This window comes from Pseudonaja textilis, chromosome 2 (genome assembly GCF_049901715.1).
Source record: "Pseudonaja textilis isolate UNSWEBS1 chromosome 2, rPseTex1.2, whole genome shotgun sequence".
Taxonomy (NCBI): domain Eukaryota; kingdom Metazoa; phylum Chordata; class Lepidosauria; order Squamata; family Elapidae; genus Pseudonaja; species Pseudonaja textilis.
Window position 1 is genome coordinate 63,069,929 of NC_141991.1, and position 18,006 is coordinate 63,087,934.

General features: G+C 41.0%; 1 protein-coding gene across 4 annotated transcripts in view; it reads right to left on the reverse strand.

The window, feature by feature from the left end:
• Nucleotides 1-5,375: 5,375 nt before the first annotated feature.
• The window catches only part of SEMA3F (semaphorin 3F), a 148,198-nt gene continuing 135,567 nt past the window's right edge, over nt 5,376-18,006 (reverse strand). For all 4 annotated transcript variants that reach the window (XM_087924095.1, XM_087924097.1, XM_087924096.1 and 1 more), the window contains 6 exons: nt 16,392-16,480; nt 15,934-15,975; nt 15,264-15,421; nt 12,593-12,660; nt 9,929-10,062; nt 5,376-9,023 (listed from right to left, as the gene is read on the reverse strand). In XM_087924095.1, the coding sequence (XP_087780221.1) occupies nt 8,589-9,023; nt 9,929-10,062; nt 12,593-12,660; nt 15,264-15,421; nt 15,934-15,975; nt 16,392-16,480 (926 nt within the window). In that variant the 3' untranslated portion in view covers nt 5,376-8,588. The remainder of the gene's footprint in view (nt 9,024-9,928; nt 10,063-12,592; nt 12,661-15,263; nt 15,422-15,933; nt 15,976-16,391; nt 16,481-18,006) is intronic.

The window sequence follows — 18,006 nt, forward strand, 5'->3', positions numbered from 1 at the left end:
CAAAAGAGGGGTTGTAGAACAGGATATATATTTAAATAAATGTATTATAGAGGCAGGCAGGACCTAAGTTAACTGTATCCTTCCAGGAAAAGACTTAGAGCAGGGGTCTCCAACCTTGGGCCCTTGAAGCCTGGCGGACTTCGACTCCCAGAAGCAGGTGACAGCAAAGCTGGCTGGGGAATTCTGGGAGTTGAAGTCCGCCAGGCTTCAAGAGCCCAAGGTTGGAGAACCCTGACTTAGAGAGCATATGCATGTGTGCATGTGTGCATGTGTGCATGTGTGCATGTGTGCATGTGTGGGATACGACAGGGTTAACTACCAGTTCGGGATTTACGAGCTTCCCTGCCGCTGTGAGCCACATGCCTGTTAATCATCATTAGCACACTGTGTGCCAAGAAGCAGCCTTTAAAACAGCTCTCTTTTCTTGTTTTTTAACTGCAGCTGTGCCTCGGCAGCTGAAGTTGAAAAAGCAGGAAATAAAGATCAGGTAAGAGCCCAGGTGTGCAAAAACATCAGCAGACATAGAACCAGTTCTATGTCTGCTGCTCTTCAGAGCTACCAGTTCTACAGAGGTGGACAGAACCGGTAGAAACCCACCCCTGCATGTATGGCAAGGAACAAAAGGCAGAGGGAAGTCTCCCAAGATAAGCAATCTTATAGCAAAATCCACAATGTAGTAAACAAAGAGGGAATACAGAGTAAACAGTTAATTCTCCATCAACATCCCATTGCTTTTTGAAGGTAAAGGTTTGGGAAGTGCTGAACAGGGAGTTCCATTGAAGTCCAACACAAATTAGGTTACTGCTATTTGCAAAAAGAAAATAAGGGTGTCCATTGACTATACACAGAGTCCACAGTCAAATTGGGAAGTGAACCCAAAGTCCCTGATCCAAATCCAGTTCTTTAACCCTCTAGCTCTCAGATAAAATCTTGCGATCATTCTTCTAAACTTCTAAAAGCCAAGTTTTGTAAACCAAAGATGAATTAGGTGGTGTAAGAGCAGCCACTGAATTACTTTTGATGGGGGGCATTGGGGTCTACATGTTCAGAGAGGATATTATTTTTATAGCAAATATGAATGATGAATACTAGCGGAATTGGATGGCTGAAGAATGAGGGTTAAATATTGGAATGCCTGGTAGATTTGCAGACATTGAAAACGTATATTAAATAAAGCAGAAATAGTCAAGCTGCCTGCTGCTGATAGGAATCAGAATATGTGTGCTAAAGTTTCCACTTATATCAGTGAAAGCCAAATTCAAGTGATGTGCAGTGATGGTCTGCTGCTTTTCTGATGTATTGTGGCCTTTCCAGGAGCATTTGTTTGCCCACTGGTGGAAATAGTGCTAATGAAGACAGAACATGAGACGTTCCTGCTTTTTCCTTCATTCAAGGTTTGCACAATCGATTGAAGAATACATTTGTAGCTCAGGACTGAATTGCACTCTTCTTAAACTACCGCTTACAAAAACTAAGGATAAAGATAGACATTTATTTATTTAATTTGTTTGACACTGATCTCACCACTGGTCTTTATTTTGGAGCAAAGATAAATGGAAGATGTAATCTGAAAGTGGAGGATGTTGGCATTTCCCCTTTTCCATGATGAAACCACTTCCTTGTCAAACTGCAGATCACAGAAGCCCTGGACATCTGCACAGGCAATGGACCTTTTGAAAAGATCTGTACCAGGTGACTCATGGATTCAAGATTCTAGAGGACACCTGGGTCTTTTTTTTCCCTGGCAATTTGGTTCTGTCTAGAACTTGCAAATGAGAAGTGTACTGAATGAGATTGGTTCAAGAAGGTCTCTGCCCCATTGCTTGTCCCAAGCCATTCCTTACTTCACTGAGGAGGTGAGGGGAATTAAATAACTGAAAAGATGCTAAGAGCAACAGTGATGGACCACTGAAAGTAGCCATGATGGAGTATTGGAAAATATTCATATGTTGTAGTAGGAAAAGGAAATGGCCTTGAGGAACAGGAGGAAGAAATATTACTAAGTTAATAGTAAGATAACAGAAACCTCAGTCTGGGGCAGAATTGTAATCTGAGAAAACATCTCAGAAAAAACCCTCTGAGGCATCATAAAGATCAAGGAAGAGTAGGAAGGAGGGAGCACAATCAAATTTGCAAAATTCTGTTACTATATTTTTATATTATTTTTATGACTCCAGTATCCTAGTCTAATCTCCCTTCAAGGGCTGACACATGTGAGCTTACATACTGATAACAGACATGGACAAGCATTACTTCTTCTCTGTGCTTATATTATCTGCATATTGTTCAGTGGTATCCAAACCCCTTTAGAGAAAATTTGGCAGAGCAAACAGGTTTCTTTGTGGATAAAGGTGTTCATATCATTTTGGGATGGATACTACTTAACATCGGTATGAACTCAAGGAAACTGATGGGCAGCTTAATAACGTGTTAGTTTGAGGTGAGGTTTCATCAATTTTCTGACAATGTTTTAATATATAATTCTATGAAGGCAAGCAAGATGTCTTGGAGTCTGAAAGTTTTTACAGACTGGGTGGGGTAAAACAAGCTCTGATTAAAACCTAGGAAGGCATTTTTATTGCTCCCTGAATATCTGAGCACTCTATTAATATCAATCTCAATATTTATGGTATACGGGGTTGTTTGTGCCCTGGAATTGCTTTGTAATTTGGGGTATCCTTTTAGACTTGTGGGTTCTTATTTTTTAAAAATGGTAGAAACCATGGCAGCTGGTACACAAATTACTGTACAACTTTATCTAGACCAGAATATGAAAGAAATACCTTACTTTAATTAACTATATGGTTGGATTATCACACTGCATTTTGCCTAGAGGATTCAGAAGGTGCAAATGGTCCAGAATGCTGCTACTAATGGTTGAACTACTTACCTGCAGCATAACATTTCTTCTAAGCTCACTGCTATGATTTGTATTATGCTTCCAGACTCAATTCATTATCACCTTTAAAGCCTTATATGGCACAGCATTAGGCTACAGGCACTGCCATGCCATTGGCCCAAAGTGCTTTGGCCTACTCATCTTGGATCTATAGAGATATGAATATTTTTAAAATAATTTTGATAATATTCTGCTTGATTGAGTTTTGCTTTGTTATTCATTGTCCAGAATTGCAACTGATTGGAGCACTTTATAAATATGATGAATGAATAAACACATCTGTCTGGGTTTTTTTTTTATGACTATAAATGTTCTCATTTATGGTGACTCACAAAAGACTTCCCACAGACGTCACATCTTAAAATAAACCCTTTCAACAACAGTACAAATAGATGGAAGGCTGGAGGATGTACAGAAAACTTAAGTCAGACTGAACATCTAGCTTGGCCTTATCTACTTAGTAGCAGTTCCGAGTTTGTCATGAAGTTTCGCCAGCTGAAAGAACTTGTGAAGCTGCTTCTTCCTCAGCATCTTGAGAAACAAGGACCATTCAGGCCCTGTAAGCATTTCAGAGCAGTTATGCCTCCTTCTCTCATCTTTCTCCCATGACCATCTGTCCCAGGGAGCCATTTCAGCAGACAAAAGACTGGTAGGTACACACAATCCGTCAAGCTTCACAACTGCACGCTAGCAGGAAAAAGCTTGTGACATCCATGGGGGGGTAGACAGACCTGTCCCTGATGGTCCATCCAATTCCCTAACTTAGCCAGTGACAGGAAAGGACAGGAAATGAGTACATGACCCTGAATTCTTCCCAGTATGTTTGCTTAACCAGCTGTTTCAGCACACCCTAGAGAGGTAGGAGCTCCTGTCCTCTCTTTTATTATGAACAAAACCTTTTTGTCTCTAGCCATCAGGGCATGGAGGACCAGGGCCTAAGAAACCCAATATTTGTCCTTCCTGGATTGATCATCAACCAGAAGCTGCAGAAAATCAGCTACTGGTTGCTCCATTAAAAAAAAAAAAAAGGAGGGGGGGACTTGTTGCTCCATAAATAAATGGAAAACAAGCTTTGGTTGGGTGACTTTATGGTCAACACATCACTAGAATTTCTGCAGAAAGAGCCCTGAGACAAGATTTTCCAGCGCGGTCTATGTTTTCATCCACTGAAATGCAAGTGCTGGGCCTTTTCTAGCCTCTCATATTTGGGAGAACATCTAATGCAACGAGTCTCTGGACTGTGGAGTTTACTGCACAAGTGGTACTTTAGCTCCTCAGTATCCCTTTCATTATCCCTTTTAATGAAACCTGAACCAGTTTATGGCTTTCAAATCAAAATCTGAAATCCACAATTTGATGGGCTTCATTACGGTATTTCTGGTTCTGTTGGAGATATATCCTGGGGCTTTTAAAATAAGGAACGGTAAAAAGCTTGTGAGTCCAGAAAATTCCTGTCATGATTTTTGTGGCCATATTTATAGATGGAGTGGAACTGCTTGGAAGTGTTATTTGAGGTGTGACCGTTCTTGGCATAGTGTGCACAGTTCCATGTGCTACTTCTCAAAAAAGACATGAGAAAAGGACACCACTGAGCTGAAAAAGGGAGAAAGGCCCACGTGATCAGGTGGTGAAATGGGAATGGTGTGATCTTTGGAGTTTGTGAGTTGAGAAACTGGGCTAGTGAAGAGGAGCACAATACAGTTTTATAAAGTTACACAAGATGTCAAAAAGCAGCTAGATAGGGGTTGTTGTTTTTTTTACTTTCTCATAAAACTCCAGGTCATCTAGAGAAACAGAATAATGAGAAATGCAGGTAGACCACAAAAAAGAAAACAAAACTCCCAAACTAATGACAAAATGCACTTTTTTCATGATGGACAACGATCCCCAGTTTGGGTTGCTTAAGAAAAAAAGATTAGAGAAAGCCATAACAGAATAGGTTTCACCACTTCAAACAGCAATTGAGGATTCCTATGTTTGGAGGCTTCCCTATATTAACACAAAGTGTCTCTTTGGATAACATGACACTGAAAATTATGCTAGTTTTCTGATATGTTGCTAGCTGGTGACTTCTTGCTTTCAGGAGGGAACAGTGTGTGATATAATAGTTGCAATCTGGTATGGCTGTTGGTATATAGCCAATCCAGCCCCTTTATTACAGTGTGCAATAGTTTGGTTTTTGAGTCACAAAAATTGGCTGGGGAATTTTGCAAATACAACATCAAGAGGTAGAAAGATTAAAGCATATGAGCGAGCATGGGTGACAGTCGATGTGTGAAAGCCAACACCATTGTACCGTTCCCTAAGGAGTCAAAGAGCCACAAGCGTTCTGTACCAAGCATACATTCTTATCATTGTAAAAGCTTATCCTGGAGGAAGCAGGCTGGAGGGAAAAAAATTGCAATTTTAATCTGGGCCAGCGAGACAAAAGAGCACTCAGTTGAAGATGGGAGTGAAGATGAAGGAGTCTGGAGTCTCCAAAAAAACAAAGCCAGTGTTTATTAGCTTGTTCTATCCACAGGAATCTCACATTACAAGCGCAATGTGGCTTTGCTCCTGGCTTCATCATGTGGAGCTACTGCTCGGATGCCCCGTATCTCAGGTTTATTTATTTTTTTATTTACAATTATTTACAAGAGGAAGTGTAGTCACATCACTCAGACTGGCAGAGGAATAGGGGGTTGCTATTACAAGGGAGGGTGAATGAAGAAGATCCTGCGTTTCCAAGAATGAAAGGGGAACACCTTTTGTTAACAGCAGGTGGTATACACTACCAAGTGGGTGTGTGGGGAGGCAGAATCACACAAACTGCAGATTTCTGCAGTTTTCAGCTCTGCTGTGAAGACACTTCCTTGCTGTGCAGACAGAAGCAGAAACAATATAGTTTCCATCGCCCTAACTTGTTCCAGTTACACATTTAGGGTAATGTGATATAGCTCTGTGCAATATTTTCTATACCTACTACTACCGGTATGCTCATGTAATGGTAGTCCCTGTAGCTTTGTATAATTAGCTCCATATTAACAAGATCCATAGCCATAGGAAAGCATTCTGTATTCCTTGCCTCAGTGCACAGATTAATCCAATCAGAAAGTCAGGATATGCAGAGTGCTGCAACTCTGCAAGTAGCTGTCATGGGGCTTCCTTTTAATTTCATTTCCCTAGGGAGTTAGGGAAAGATAAGAAGCATGCCTGTTATCGATGAAGCTTGGATCGATAGGCCCAAGAACACCCAATTGTTTTCCACAGGGTGGGTGGCGTGGAGAGACATTCAAGAAATGAGCACAGCGGGAAGACATTCAAGAAAGTAAGCTAAGATATAACCTAACTTTGGTCTACTCACCTTTTCACCCAGGAACCCCCTCCCTCTTTCAATGTGCTTATCTGAAGGTGAGAAACATGGGATCTGTTCTTGTTCATGTCCCACATTTAAATACAAATTGTCTTCAACTTATAACCATTGAGACCAGTGATGGGATTCAAATTTTTTTACTACTGGTTCTGTGGGCGTGGTTTGGTGGGCGTGGCAGGGGAAGGATACTGCAAAATCCCCATTCCCTCCCCACCCCACTAACCTGCTTTCCAGCTCCCTTCTCCTGTGCAGGGCAACCAAAGAAGACCCAGCTGGGACTCGGGAGGCAGAGAATAGATGGGGAGCAGGGCCAGTCAGAAGTGGTATTTGCTGGTTCTCTGAACTACTCAAAATTTCTGCTACCGGTTCTCTAGAACTGGTCAGAACCTGCTGAATACCACCTCTGATTGAAACTGTAATTTCTGTTGGTAAGCAAGGCGGTTGTTGAGTGAGTTGGGCCCAATTTTATGACCTTGTTTGCCACGGTTAAGTGATCACTGCGGTTGGAAGTGAATCGTGTGTTAAGTTGTTAAGGAAATCCAACTTCCCTCCCATCGACGTTGCCTGTCCGAAGGCTGGGAAGTTGCAAATGGCCGATCGTATGACCCACCCCCGGGTCACTTCAATGGTCGTAAATACATCTCGGTTGCAACCGTAGGGATGCTGTGATGGTCATTAAGTACAAGGACTGGTCATAAAGCCACTTTTCCTCCCAATGGCATTGTAACTGTCATTAAATGAATAGTTGTAAGTTGAGGACTGCCTGTACTATAACTTAAAAGAAGATTGAGAATCTAGCCAAGTTGGCTTCCTTTCCGAAGACAAGAGAGAGGTTGGAGGGAGGCAAAATGATTCCATGCAGTGAATGCATATTAAACTTTAGCCTGTTTTTCCAAAAACTCACATTACAATTGAGAGAAAGACAAACAGATCTCCCTGAATCTCCCCTTTTCACGCTCTCACCAGCCTGTCTTTTTCTTATGGTTGGCCATGTGATGCTACAGAATTCTTCGGTGACTATTAGAACACTTTCGGTCGGACTGTTACAGTTCTCCTTGGTTCATATTGCTTTGCTCGATGGGATGCTAGTATCATAGTGAAGCTTTGAACTCCTCACAGGCAATCTGAGATGAATACATTATAGAATTTAAGTTGGCACCGATTCCACCAAGGGTTAGCAAAGCAGAAATCAGCTATTCCGATGGCCATGCACCAATCCTTTATCCTCTCTCCTACTTCTATTGCCATGCTGTCTTTGGTCTTGGAAATGCCTGATGCATTGCACTACAGGAGAGTAGCTTTGGTTCATATGTACATTACGTCTCCCAGGCATAACTCATTTGGATATGGCCTTTCTGTCCCATCAATGGTAAACTATTCAACCAAGCCAGCTGCCTCTGCCCTGAGTGGCCAAATCCCATTCACTGTGGGAAGGCACTCCAGTTGAAGCACTGTCAAATCAGAAAGTCCTTTTTGAACTCCTAGTGGAATTGGCTTAGTTTCAGTAGCAGGAAGAGCATTGCATGGGTCATACATGGATATCCTTGACGGAGCACTTCCTTCTTCCTCAAATAGCTCAGGCTCCCTAAGAGTTGCAGTCTCCATAGAAAGTTTCCCTGGAAGGCGTCCCATCAATATGTGCTTTGAGTCAGAGAGATGTCTAGAAGAGGAAGAAAGTGCTTTGTAGGTATGGCAGGGGCTTATATACACCTGTGGGTGTGTAGTAGCAAGGGGAGCAGGACTGGGACAATGCTTGATACCTGACAGCTGCCTTAAAAAAAATGGAATTGTTTCAGTTATAGTAACAGCAATATCTCAAATGTGCTGAGGATGGGCCAGCCTTAAAAGTCACTGGCCCACTGTTGTGGATCCATAGATCATTGTGCCCAACTGTGCTATGGCCATAATGGGGAAAGGGTGCTAAGGAAACAGTAATTTTGCCATCGGACATCCTTGAAACTCTCCTTCCCTGACTGGGGTCAGCTATCCACACGTGCGAGGCAAAGGAAGGAGTTGCTTTGGCTCTGTTCTCTGCCCTCCAAGATGTCAATTCTTTTACAGTACCACAGATAAATGTGGGAAGGAAGAGCCAGCTGCCACGGTGTGTGTGTGTGTGTGTGTGTGTGTGTGTGTGTGTGTGTGTGTGCTTCCGAGCTCTTTGCCACCTCGCACCCAGGCAAGACCCATGGGATTATATACAACCTACAAATAAATACTGTCTTGATAGGGAACAGTGTGTGGTGGTGTGAGATTTCTCATATATATATGAGAAATATATATATATGGAAATGGGGAGTTATAGAACTGTCGTTGCATAGTCCCTTTCAGCTGCCACTCTCATGTATGCTGATCCATCTCTGGTTGGTGATTCCGGCGGTTTCGTGGCTTCTTCTGGTCATGCATCTCCTTGGCTTTGAGCCCAGCCAAAGTTTCCTTGTGATTGGAGGCCACGTGCCGCCAATACCCCTGGCAATACTGATTGATGAGTCCCATCTCAGGCTGTGTGAGCAGCTGGACAAGGTCATGGTACTGAGAGCTGAAGGTGCCCGGCAGGCCAGCTCTCATGGCTGCTGCAGAGGGGACAGGGCCTTCTGATTGGAAGAGCACAGCGTGGACAGTGTCACGGCTCAGTACATGCAGCTGCACTTTGGCTATGGTGTGCTTGAAGTTGTTCTCTGTGGCTGTGCAGGAATACAGGCCCCCGTCTGAGAGCTGCAGGGACCGCAACAACAACCCTTGATCTGTCCTCAGTACCCGCCCTTCAGTACGGAGCTGTGGAAAGAGAAGCAGAGGGAAAAAATAGAGGTCACTAGAGCTGGATCAGCCAGGCTTGGAGGTATTAGAACACAATGGTAGGGAAGGAAGTAGTCACAATCGGCCATGGTTGTCTTCCTGGAGTCCTTTAAGGCTTGTAGTGCACTACTATTTTCTATTAGAACAGTTATAGTATTTGAAAAAAAAAAAAAAAAACCTCTACTGCAGTCATAATTAGTAGCCAATCAGGGCCCAGGGCCCATTTCCTATTCTTTTCCTCAGGAGCAAATGGGAACACAGACAGGGCTTGAGAAAAGGAAGACCAATTTTAACTCAACTGGGTTGAGGAGATTTCCGGAGCATTCTCCCAATCTGGCACACTCTGTTGACCTCATCACTAACCAGCCATGCCCAATGGCTGTGCAATCTTGGGTGAAGGAAGCTACAGCCCAACTCGTACGGAAAGTACAGCCTTATGAAACTCAAAAGCTCAACGTCAGCTCTGCTCTTTGCTTCTGGAATGTGGAGGCTTCCAAGATGGTTGTCAGCTAAGTAGTGTGAGAATTCTGGATACCTTTTAGTATCCAAAATATGGATAATAATATTCTAATGCCGGTGAAGATGTTGAAAGGAGGCTCAAGGGAGAGAATGAAAGAGCCACTTCTCAATAAATAAAAAGAATAATGCTGGAAGGGACCTGAGAGGTCTTCTAGTCCAACCCCCTGCTCAAGTGGGAGACCCTATACCATTTCAGACAAGTCGCTATCCATCTCTCTCAACATAAAAGTCTGAGGAGGGTTACCCCTTTCCTCAAGCCCTCAACTGGAATGGAGACTCCTTCTCTACCACGTGTTCTAACATCTCCACCCCATTTCTCTGTCTACTTTCCCCAAAAGTCTCTCCTCCCTTGCTTGTCCGTTCACCTCTTTTCTTCGGTCACTGTTGTCTCTCTGCAGGAGCCATTTGATTGTGGCTTGAGGGGAACGAGGCTGGCATTCAAGGAAGGCTGTGCTTCCCTCCACTCCATATTGAACAGCCTCCACTGAGTTCTTGCTTGCTGGAAGTGGGAGATGGAAGAAATAAGCAAATGATGGATTACAAAGGGAGATGTGACACCTTTGTAGCATAATCTAGACTAATCAAAGGCTGCCTACCCAAAATAAGTGACCACATTTATTATTAGACATCCTTTTCAGTTGAACAGCACACAGGGAATAGGTCAACTGACTGGGATTTTTGTGAACTGCTTTAGAAAATCACACCATGGTTCTGGGTATATATGTCTATGCATGCGCACGTGTGCATAGGACATGATAACCCATGCCGTTATTGAACACTATTTGCAACCCATGAATCCTCCTGATGAAAAAGCTGATATATCATGAAAGATCAAACACTTTTCTGCAGATGGAGAGGAACTGTTCCTCTTTGCAACTATTATCCTCTACTTCATGGGTGTCAAACTGGCAGTCCATGAGTGGACGCATCACACCCAGGCCACCCCCATCCTGGCTCCGCAAAGGCAAAAAATGTTGTGATGTATCATATGATGTGATCGAGTTTGACACTTGTGCTCTACTTGATAGATCACTTTGTGGAATCCTTTGTGTTGTTCTCTGAGCTTGTTTGCTTGCAGACTTTTCATTAGCCAGTTAGGTAACATCAGCAGTGTGAATGCTGCTGCTGATAACTACCGGTAGTTGGGTAATGAAATACTTGCAAGCAAACTTCCAAGCTCAGAGAGCATCAAAGACTCCACAGTTCAACCCTGAGCTACAAACATTCTCTTCTATTGGATATCACTTCACTTTTTTATATATGCAACTGCTCCCTTTCCTGTAGACCAACTTCAGAAAGTTTCAGATGCATGAACTTCAACTCCCCAGCTAGCATGGTGATTGGGGAATTCTGAGAATTGAAGCCCAACACATCTTAAACTTGATCTAGACTTTGGTCTCTAACTTACAGCTCACCAGTCTGGAATATTAATTATTATTAATGTTGTATAAAGAAATTCCAGTTGCAGTTAATTGGGTTTCATGATTTATGAAGTGTAGAAGTGGGAGGAGAGAAGGTGGATTCTGTGTAATGCACAAAAATAATTTCACTTTGGGAAATTGCCTTAGACATACCAGATCTGTTTCTAAATAAATCAATTGGAGAGAAAATGTCTCGGAGTGATTGATATCATGGATACTTTCTGGATGCCTTACAAATACCTTATGCCACCAGGCTTGAAATTCTAGACCTAGACAACCTAGAACTACGCCGCCTTCAGTCCGATCTAGGTATAGTACATAAAATTATATCTTGCAATGTCCTATCTGAATGAATACTTCAGCTTCAACCATAACAATACAAGAGCACACAATAGATACAAACTCAAGGTAAACCGCACCAAACTTGATTGCAGGAAATACGACTTCAGCAACAGAGTGGTCAATGTCTGGAATACTCTACCTGACTCTGTGGTTTCTTCCCCAAACCCCAAAAACTTTAACCTTAGACTGTCTACTATTGACCTCACCCCTTTCCTAGGAGGTCTGTAGGGGGCGTGCATAAGCACACCAATGTACCTACCATCCCTGTCCTATTATCCATTTCATGTATTCATAACTATGCTTATACTTATACCTGTTATCTTATAATCGCTTGACAAAATAAAATAAATAAATACATAAAAAATAAAACTTAGCCAGTATGCACTGCTGCTTTGTATGAGCCTATACTATTGAAATTAATGGAATTTATCCTCAGAGATGCCAAATAAAATATTGCAGATATTTAGAAGACAACTATAGATATTCTACAGATTGTGTAAGTTGGTTACAAAGCTATCTATTGTGAAACAAGGACATACAAAAATGCAGGCCTGAATACACTCATGTTCCTTTTTCTGATTGCACCTATTCATTCATCCAACATGAAAAAGCCTCTTTCTGCTTTATCCTTGTCTGCCTATTTTCTGTGACTGTGGACACCAGTCCACATTACCCATGAAGGAAACTCTTAGTAAGTGTTCAAAATATATTAACCAATATATAAATGTGTGCCTATTTGGAAAACATGTGTTGTAATTGAATACTTTGTAAAGTCAGTTAGCTTTATACAGGTATTAAGTAGCATATCTCATTGTGGTTGCAGGATCAGACGAATGGACATAGGAATGAGGCTGGTAATAAAAACACAAGGATGAGGGAATCCTTTTAAGGTTGCCTTCTTCACCTTATCCCACAAATGAAGCTGCACAACTGCGATGTCTAGACATTTGGTTGTTATTTTTTTTAATCCTCCAAAACAAAATTAAGGGACTAAGAATGAACCTTTCATGAATTTTCTTGTAGAGATATGAGGAAGAAAGATATCATGGTTGTATCCATAACTCAAATTGTTCCACCCTCCACTGATCTCTTCTGGTAAACTCGCCATTTGTGTATCTCTTGGATGGATTAAAATAGTATGTGAAATGCAGCTACAACCACCTTTACAGACAGTGGGCCAGAAGAAGCAGAGCCATGGTTCCCCAAGACTTCCAGGGCAAGATATGCTAACCTCTATTTCCTAGAGACAAAGAATATGGTACCCACCGTTGGAATTGTAACCCCTGCATTGACGGATAGGGTTGCCATGCCGGACATCTTGACGTCTGCTACGTCTGCAGTGAGGAAAGAAGCAGGCAGATCAACAACTGAAATCTCAGATCCCAACACCAACAGTAGAAATAGCAACATGATAGAAAGCCCTTGCAATCCACTTCATTATTCTACTTTTCTAGCCTGTAACCATGCGGGGAATCTTTCAGTGATTCTCAGCCAACAATGAAAAATCTCTAATATCTTCCAAAAACCACTGTGCTGGCTTGCAAGGAAGTTACTAGTTTACCATTTCTGGTTTGGGTAGAACAGGATACGTAATGCTTGGGGTGTAGGATGTGCTTGTGGCATGTTAGCCAGGGTTTTTTGAAACTGGCTGGTACTTCACAGTTATCATGAAATTCCACACGTGGCATTGATATGAGTAGGGTGACTACCTAGTCTACTCTCTCCCTCTATTACTAAAAAGCAGCATGGGAAAACCTCAATTAACCTAAATTGTCTTGGGCAGTTTAGTTACATATGAGCCATCTAGGGGCAAACATGGCATACAGGGATATAGTTAAGAGAATTAGAGGTGTAAGAGATAAGTGTTTGACTTCATGAATTAAATTACGGAAAGGAAGGTATGGTGTGTTTTTGTGAAACAAACCACCAATAATAACAAGAAAAAAACCCCAGAGGATCGATGTAACAGATCTGAGTGAAGGTGGTTGATCTTGTGGAGTGGAGCTGCAGGAAAGCGATGTAGGTTTAATCATGCTTGAAAGGGTTAAAATGCATTTCAGAAAGTTGGAACTAGTGGATGGATGTAAATAAGACAAGAGAGTTAAAAAAAAACATAATTGGGCTATTCAGAAACCCAAGAATGATTTGAGAATTATGATGAGGGTGAATATCTGTTTAGAAAAAGATCTGCTAGTTTCAGACACATAGCTTAAGCGTAGATAGATAGATAGATAGATAGATAGATAGATAGATGATAGATAGATAGATAGATATAATATAGATATAAATACACACACACACATACATACACACACACACATAACAAAGGAATTAATACAAACCTAAAAAGTATGATTGATTTGCTTATTATGAAAGATTGAAAGAATTAATAAAGGAATGATCAAAGTGATGAGATGTTTTAAACATGAAAACAGACCGTTCTTTTGTAGACAATAGTCCTCAGGAAATATCATGAAAAATTACTGTAGTATAATCTTCCAGCTGAATGAATGAAAAGTGGATGTAAGGAAAGAGGATCCAGTAGCTTTTTAGAAAAGAATAAAAAGGATTAAGTTACAAAGTGCCATGGAGGTGGAGTTCTCTTAATGGGAAATGTGTAACAAGATGCTTAATGAACTATGAAAATAAAAAGATTATTAAAATATATGGAAGTTAGAGAATAACCCAAACAGTCAAAAGAGATATAGAAAATACAGACTGAATTTGATGAAAATAAACAATTAAAGTGGATGAAGAGGGCTAAACAAGACTCCCTTTTCAGTGAAGTGGAAGAACTGAATTAAGAAGCACTGAAATTATGTGGGATCCAACTGAAGAGAAGGAATACTGGAAAGTGTATTTTGGAGAAGTGTATAGGAATGACAGTAGCATGTCAAATACAAGGTAGTGATGTATTTTTAAAAAAATATGAAGAATAGTCACAGATGCTGTTAAGAGTTTTGAAAAGTGCTAAGCCTGTAGGTGTTGTAGTTTAAAAGGAGAAAAGTGAATTTGTTTGTTACAAAATGCTGAGCAACTTATTGAACAATATCTGCTGTTTGTACTTGCACCTGACAGTTGGGAGAATGTATGCAGAAAGAAGGGAAAACATCTATGTATAAGAAAATGCTGCTTCTGTTTTTTTTTACCACGGTCTTATGAGGCATGTGTGGTAAAACCAAAAGAGATAAGAATAAGAATGGGTGGGTCATGAACAAACAGGGATTAAATAATCAAGTCAGTGACCCGAGGGAAAGGAGTACATTGCAGACTCTTCGGTCACATAAACGAAGCGAATGAGGATCAATTCAGCTGATGAATACAGGAAAGAACAGTGAAGAAGTTGAGAGGAAGGCGAGGAATGAAAAAATTGTGGATGGATGAAATTGATGAGAATATGCAGAGAGAGAGAGAGAGAGGTGAAAAGTTTACAGAGCAAACGGCAATGCATAACGTGGTGGATGGCTGCAATGGAAAGAAAGTGATGGAGAAATATAATGGAGTGTTTATGTAAACTAGACTTAGTGAGATTTCCTCCCTCATCTGCCCCATTTTCTCTCCTGAGTCTCATTTTTATTGTTTATTACTTCTTGCTGTTTTTTCTGAAGATTCCATAACTTTGCATAACCTGAAAGGGAATGGCATAAATATATGTATAACTCATAGGCTCCTCATAGGCAATAACATGACATTCATAAGTGGTCCTAGATAGATTTATGCCTGTGAGACAGAAGGACAATATTGCTAACTTTTTAAACTGTCACCAGGATTCTACTGTAAAACCAGCTCCATATACTTCCAGATCTTTTTAGAAATAATCCTTTTTCTATGTTCTATATCCCTCTTCTTGTCGCCCCCAGTTTTTTTTTTTCTGGAAGTCTCTTTGCTAAGGATTTCCCATCCAGAGCTGCATTATGCAATAGTGTCTCGGAAGTACCTCTTTGAAGAAGCAGAATAGCGGGAACAGGACTTGCCATCCCAGGCACAGTAGGGATCTCTGGCCAAGCAGCAGTCAGCACAGGCTTCTCCGTACACATCACAGCGGTGAAGGGCCAGGTGTGTTAGCCCAATGGCTGAGGATACATAGAGCTGTTGCTGTTGGGGCATAGTAACATTCAGATATTGACAGAGCTACAGATGCTTCTGCTCCCACAATTCACCAGCGACGGGAATGGTGGTGATCTAGATTTCCCTTGAGAAAAAGTGGAGAGAAACACTGCCCTGCCCAGCTCACCCAGAGTTGCACCTCAATAACTAAGAACGTTTGGACTAAACCCAAGGCAGGCATAGATACTCAAAGAAACAGAAAAGCACTAGAATGGAAGGAGGGGCCACGTCCAAGTTTCTTAGCCTTTTGCCAAGAAGAACAATAGTTAGGGGGCAAAGCACACTTTCAATGAACCAGCTCTGAAGCTGATTTAGAAATTGTCTCAGGAAGAGTCCCAAAGATCCTTCCCTTCTGAAGGACTTCTTGGATGAGAAGTGAAACGTTTTCTAAGGAAACAAAAGACCAGGTCCAAGTGCCTTTTGGAAAAAGCACCTTTGGGACAACCATTACTTGGATGATAGAGAATCTCCTTAGACACTCTCAGGAAGAGAGTACTCACCCTTTTGGAAGAGATGGTCATAGTCTTGATTGGGGCTGGAACCTGTAGAGAAACCAAACAGTTAATCAATAATGTATAAAAACCGAATGGGCGGTCCCTTTCGTATAAAACCGAATGGGTGGTCCCTGAAATAGTTTAGGGGAAGTAGTCCAATTAATGTGTTGCATCCATGCTAATTAAAAATATTATATGAAAACTTGGGAGAATGAGAAATCCGGGCCTGCAATTTCATTATATCAATTCTAAGCATTCAGGATGGATTCCCAACCACCATACTGATCCAATCAGAGATCACCATCCAGACTCCATATTGCAAAAAACATAGCTACTTAGTAAAATCATAGCTGAACTGAAATGCGAACAATGACCTTCACAGCTTCCATTATGCCACAACATTATTCCTGCTCTCAAGCACACATGTAATTAAAACTTTAGAGTAAGGTAATCATCATCTGTACCTTGAACACCTCAACCTCTTCTAGCATCAGTTCTTCTGTTTCCAAATCATCTTTGGGCAAAACTATGACTTTCTGGACAGTCCCACGATCTGAAACACAACAGAAACAGGCTTTATTTAGGTCTTCTCTTTTGTGTGGTTTCCATTTTAACTAGCATTAACAACTTTTAAAAGGGTAGTATCTACATATTTGGAAAGTGTCTGGCAGGAATGGCTGGTTAGCTTGATGTCATAACAGAACTTTGCTCGAGTTTTATTCAGCTTTCATGTTCTGTACAAGAACTGGTTGAACTGACAGGTTTTCTCATAATTTTGCCACCACAAAAAAGGCTCATTCCTGTCACAAGTCTACAGAACTACAGAATATCCCATAATCGTGAGATGAAGAAAAGAAATCTAACAAGCACATTATATAATGATCAGAAATAATTAAAACCTAAGAAAAAAGAACTGCATGTTCTATAAAGCAAATTCTGCACTGATACTTTTTTCAGTTTATATGAACCTCAAAGAACTGCATGGCTCTGTATGTGTGTGTGTGTGTGTGTGTTTAAAAGTGGAAGATGCTTTTCTCCACATGGGCTATGGATTTCATGAGCCAGCTCGTGGTGAAGAAGGATTACAGCACAAAGTCAATATTCATTAAAAATGTTAATAAACATACGTTTAAAGTGGACCCTCATTTCATTATTCTGTAGAACGTTTTCATTTTTATACCAACTTGGCTTCCCAGTATAACAATCATAGCAAGTAGCATGGGGCTGAAACGGATGTGTAATCATGATCTCTGCAAGATCTTCCTCTTCAGTTAACTGAAAATGAGAAAGATCTTCATCCATCTCTAAGATGATTCCTGACTTTAGGATTACTTTGAAAGAAAATACTTGCTCAGCCTTACTTGCAAGAGTAAAGCAAAAAAATTGCAAGAAAGCAAACAAATTGGCTATTCTCACAATGACCACCTGGAAGAAAAATTTTTAAAAACGAAATGGAGAAGAATATTTAATTATGAATGCTCTTCTACAAGACTTTTGATAGTTGCTACCTAGTTTATGTTGAAAGATGGGTTCTGAGTGCTTTCTACAAGGCTGAAGTGGGCCTCGTCTTATGAAACACCAACACCATTTTGGATTTTGTGACATGTGTGGATATAACTTCAAAGTGAGGGAAATATTTGTAACTATATCTAAAGACTTCAACTGGCAATATTCAAATTTAAATGATAAATTTTTTTTAGAAATACTGGTCCTTATGATTACTTTTTTGGAACTCATTTTAGAAATCAGACACAGATGCTTCTGAGAAAATATTAGACACAGTCTGAAACAGAGAAGTGGGGTTGGCAGCTATTCCTTTTCAACATTTTGACAATGAACTCACGAGACTGACTTCTGAATGTTGAACTTTGTTATGAATTCAATGGCTGGAGATGATATTAAAAGCAAGAATCTCTATCTGAGTATCCAAGCCATTCCTCTTCTTTCTGCCTTTGGTATTGAATGCCACGCACAGCCATGAGTTCCACCAGACAGTACCTTGATCCCTGAACTTGGTTCTTTCTGCAACAGGAAATAACTAAGATCTGCAGATTCATTGACACCTTTAGCTAGAAGCAG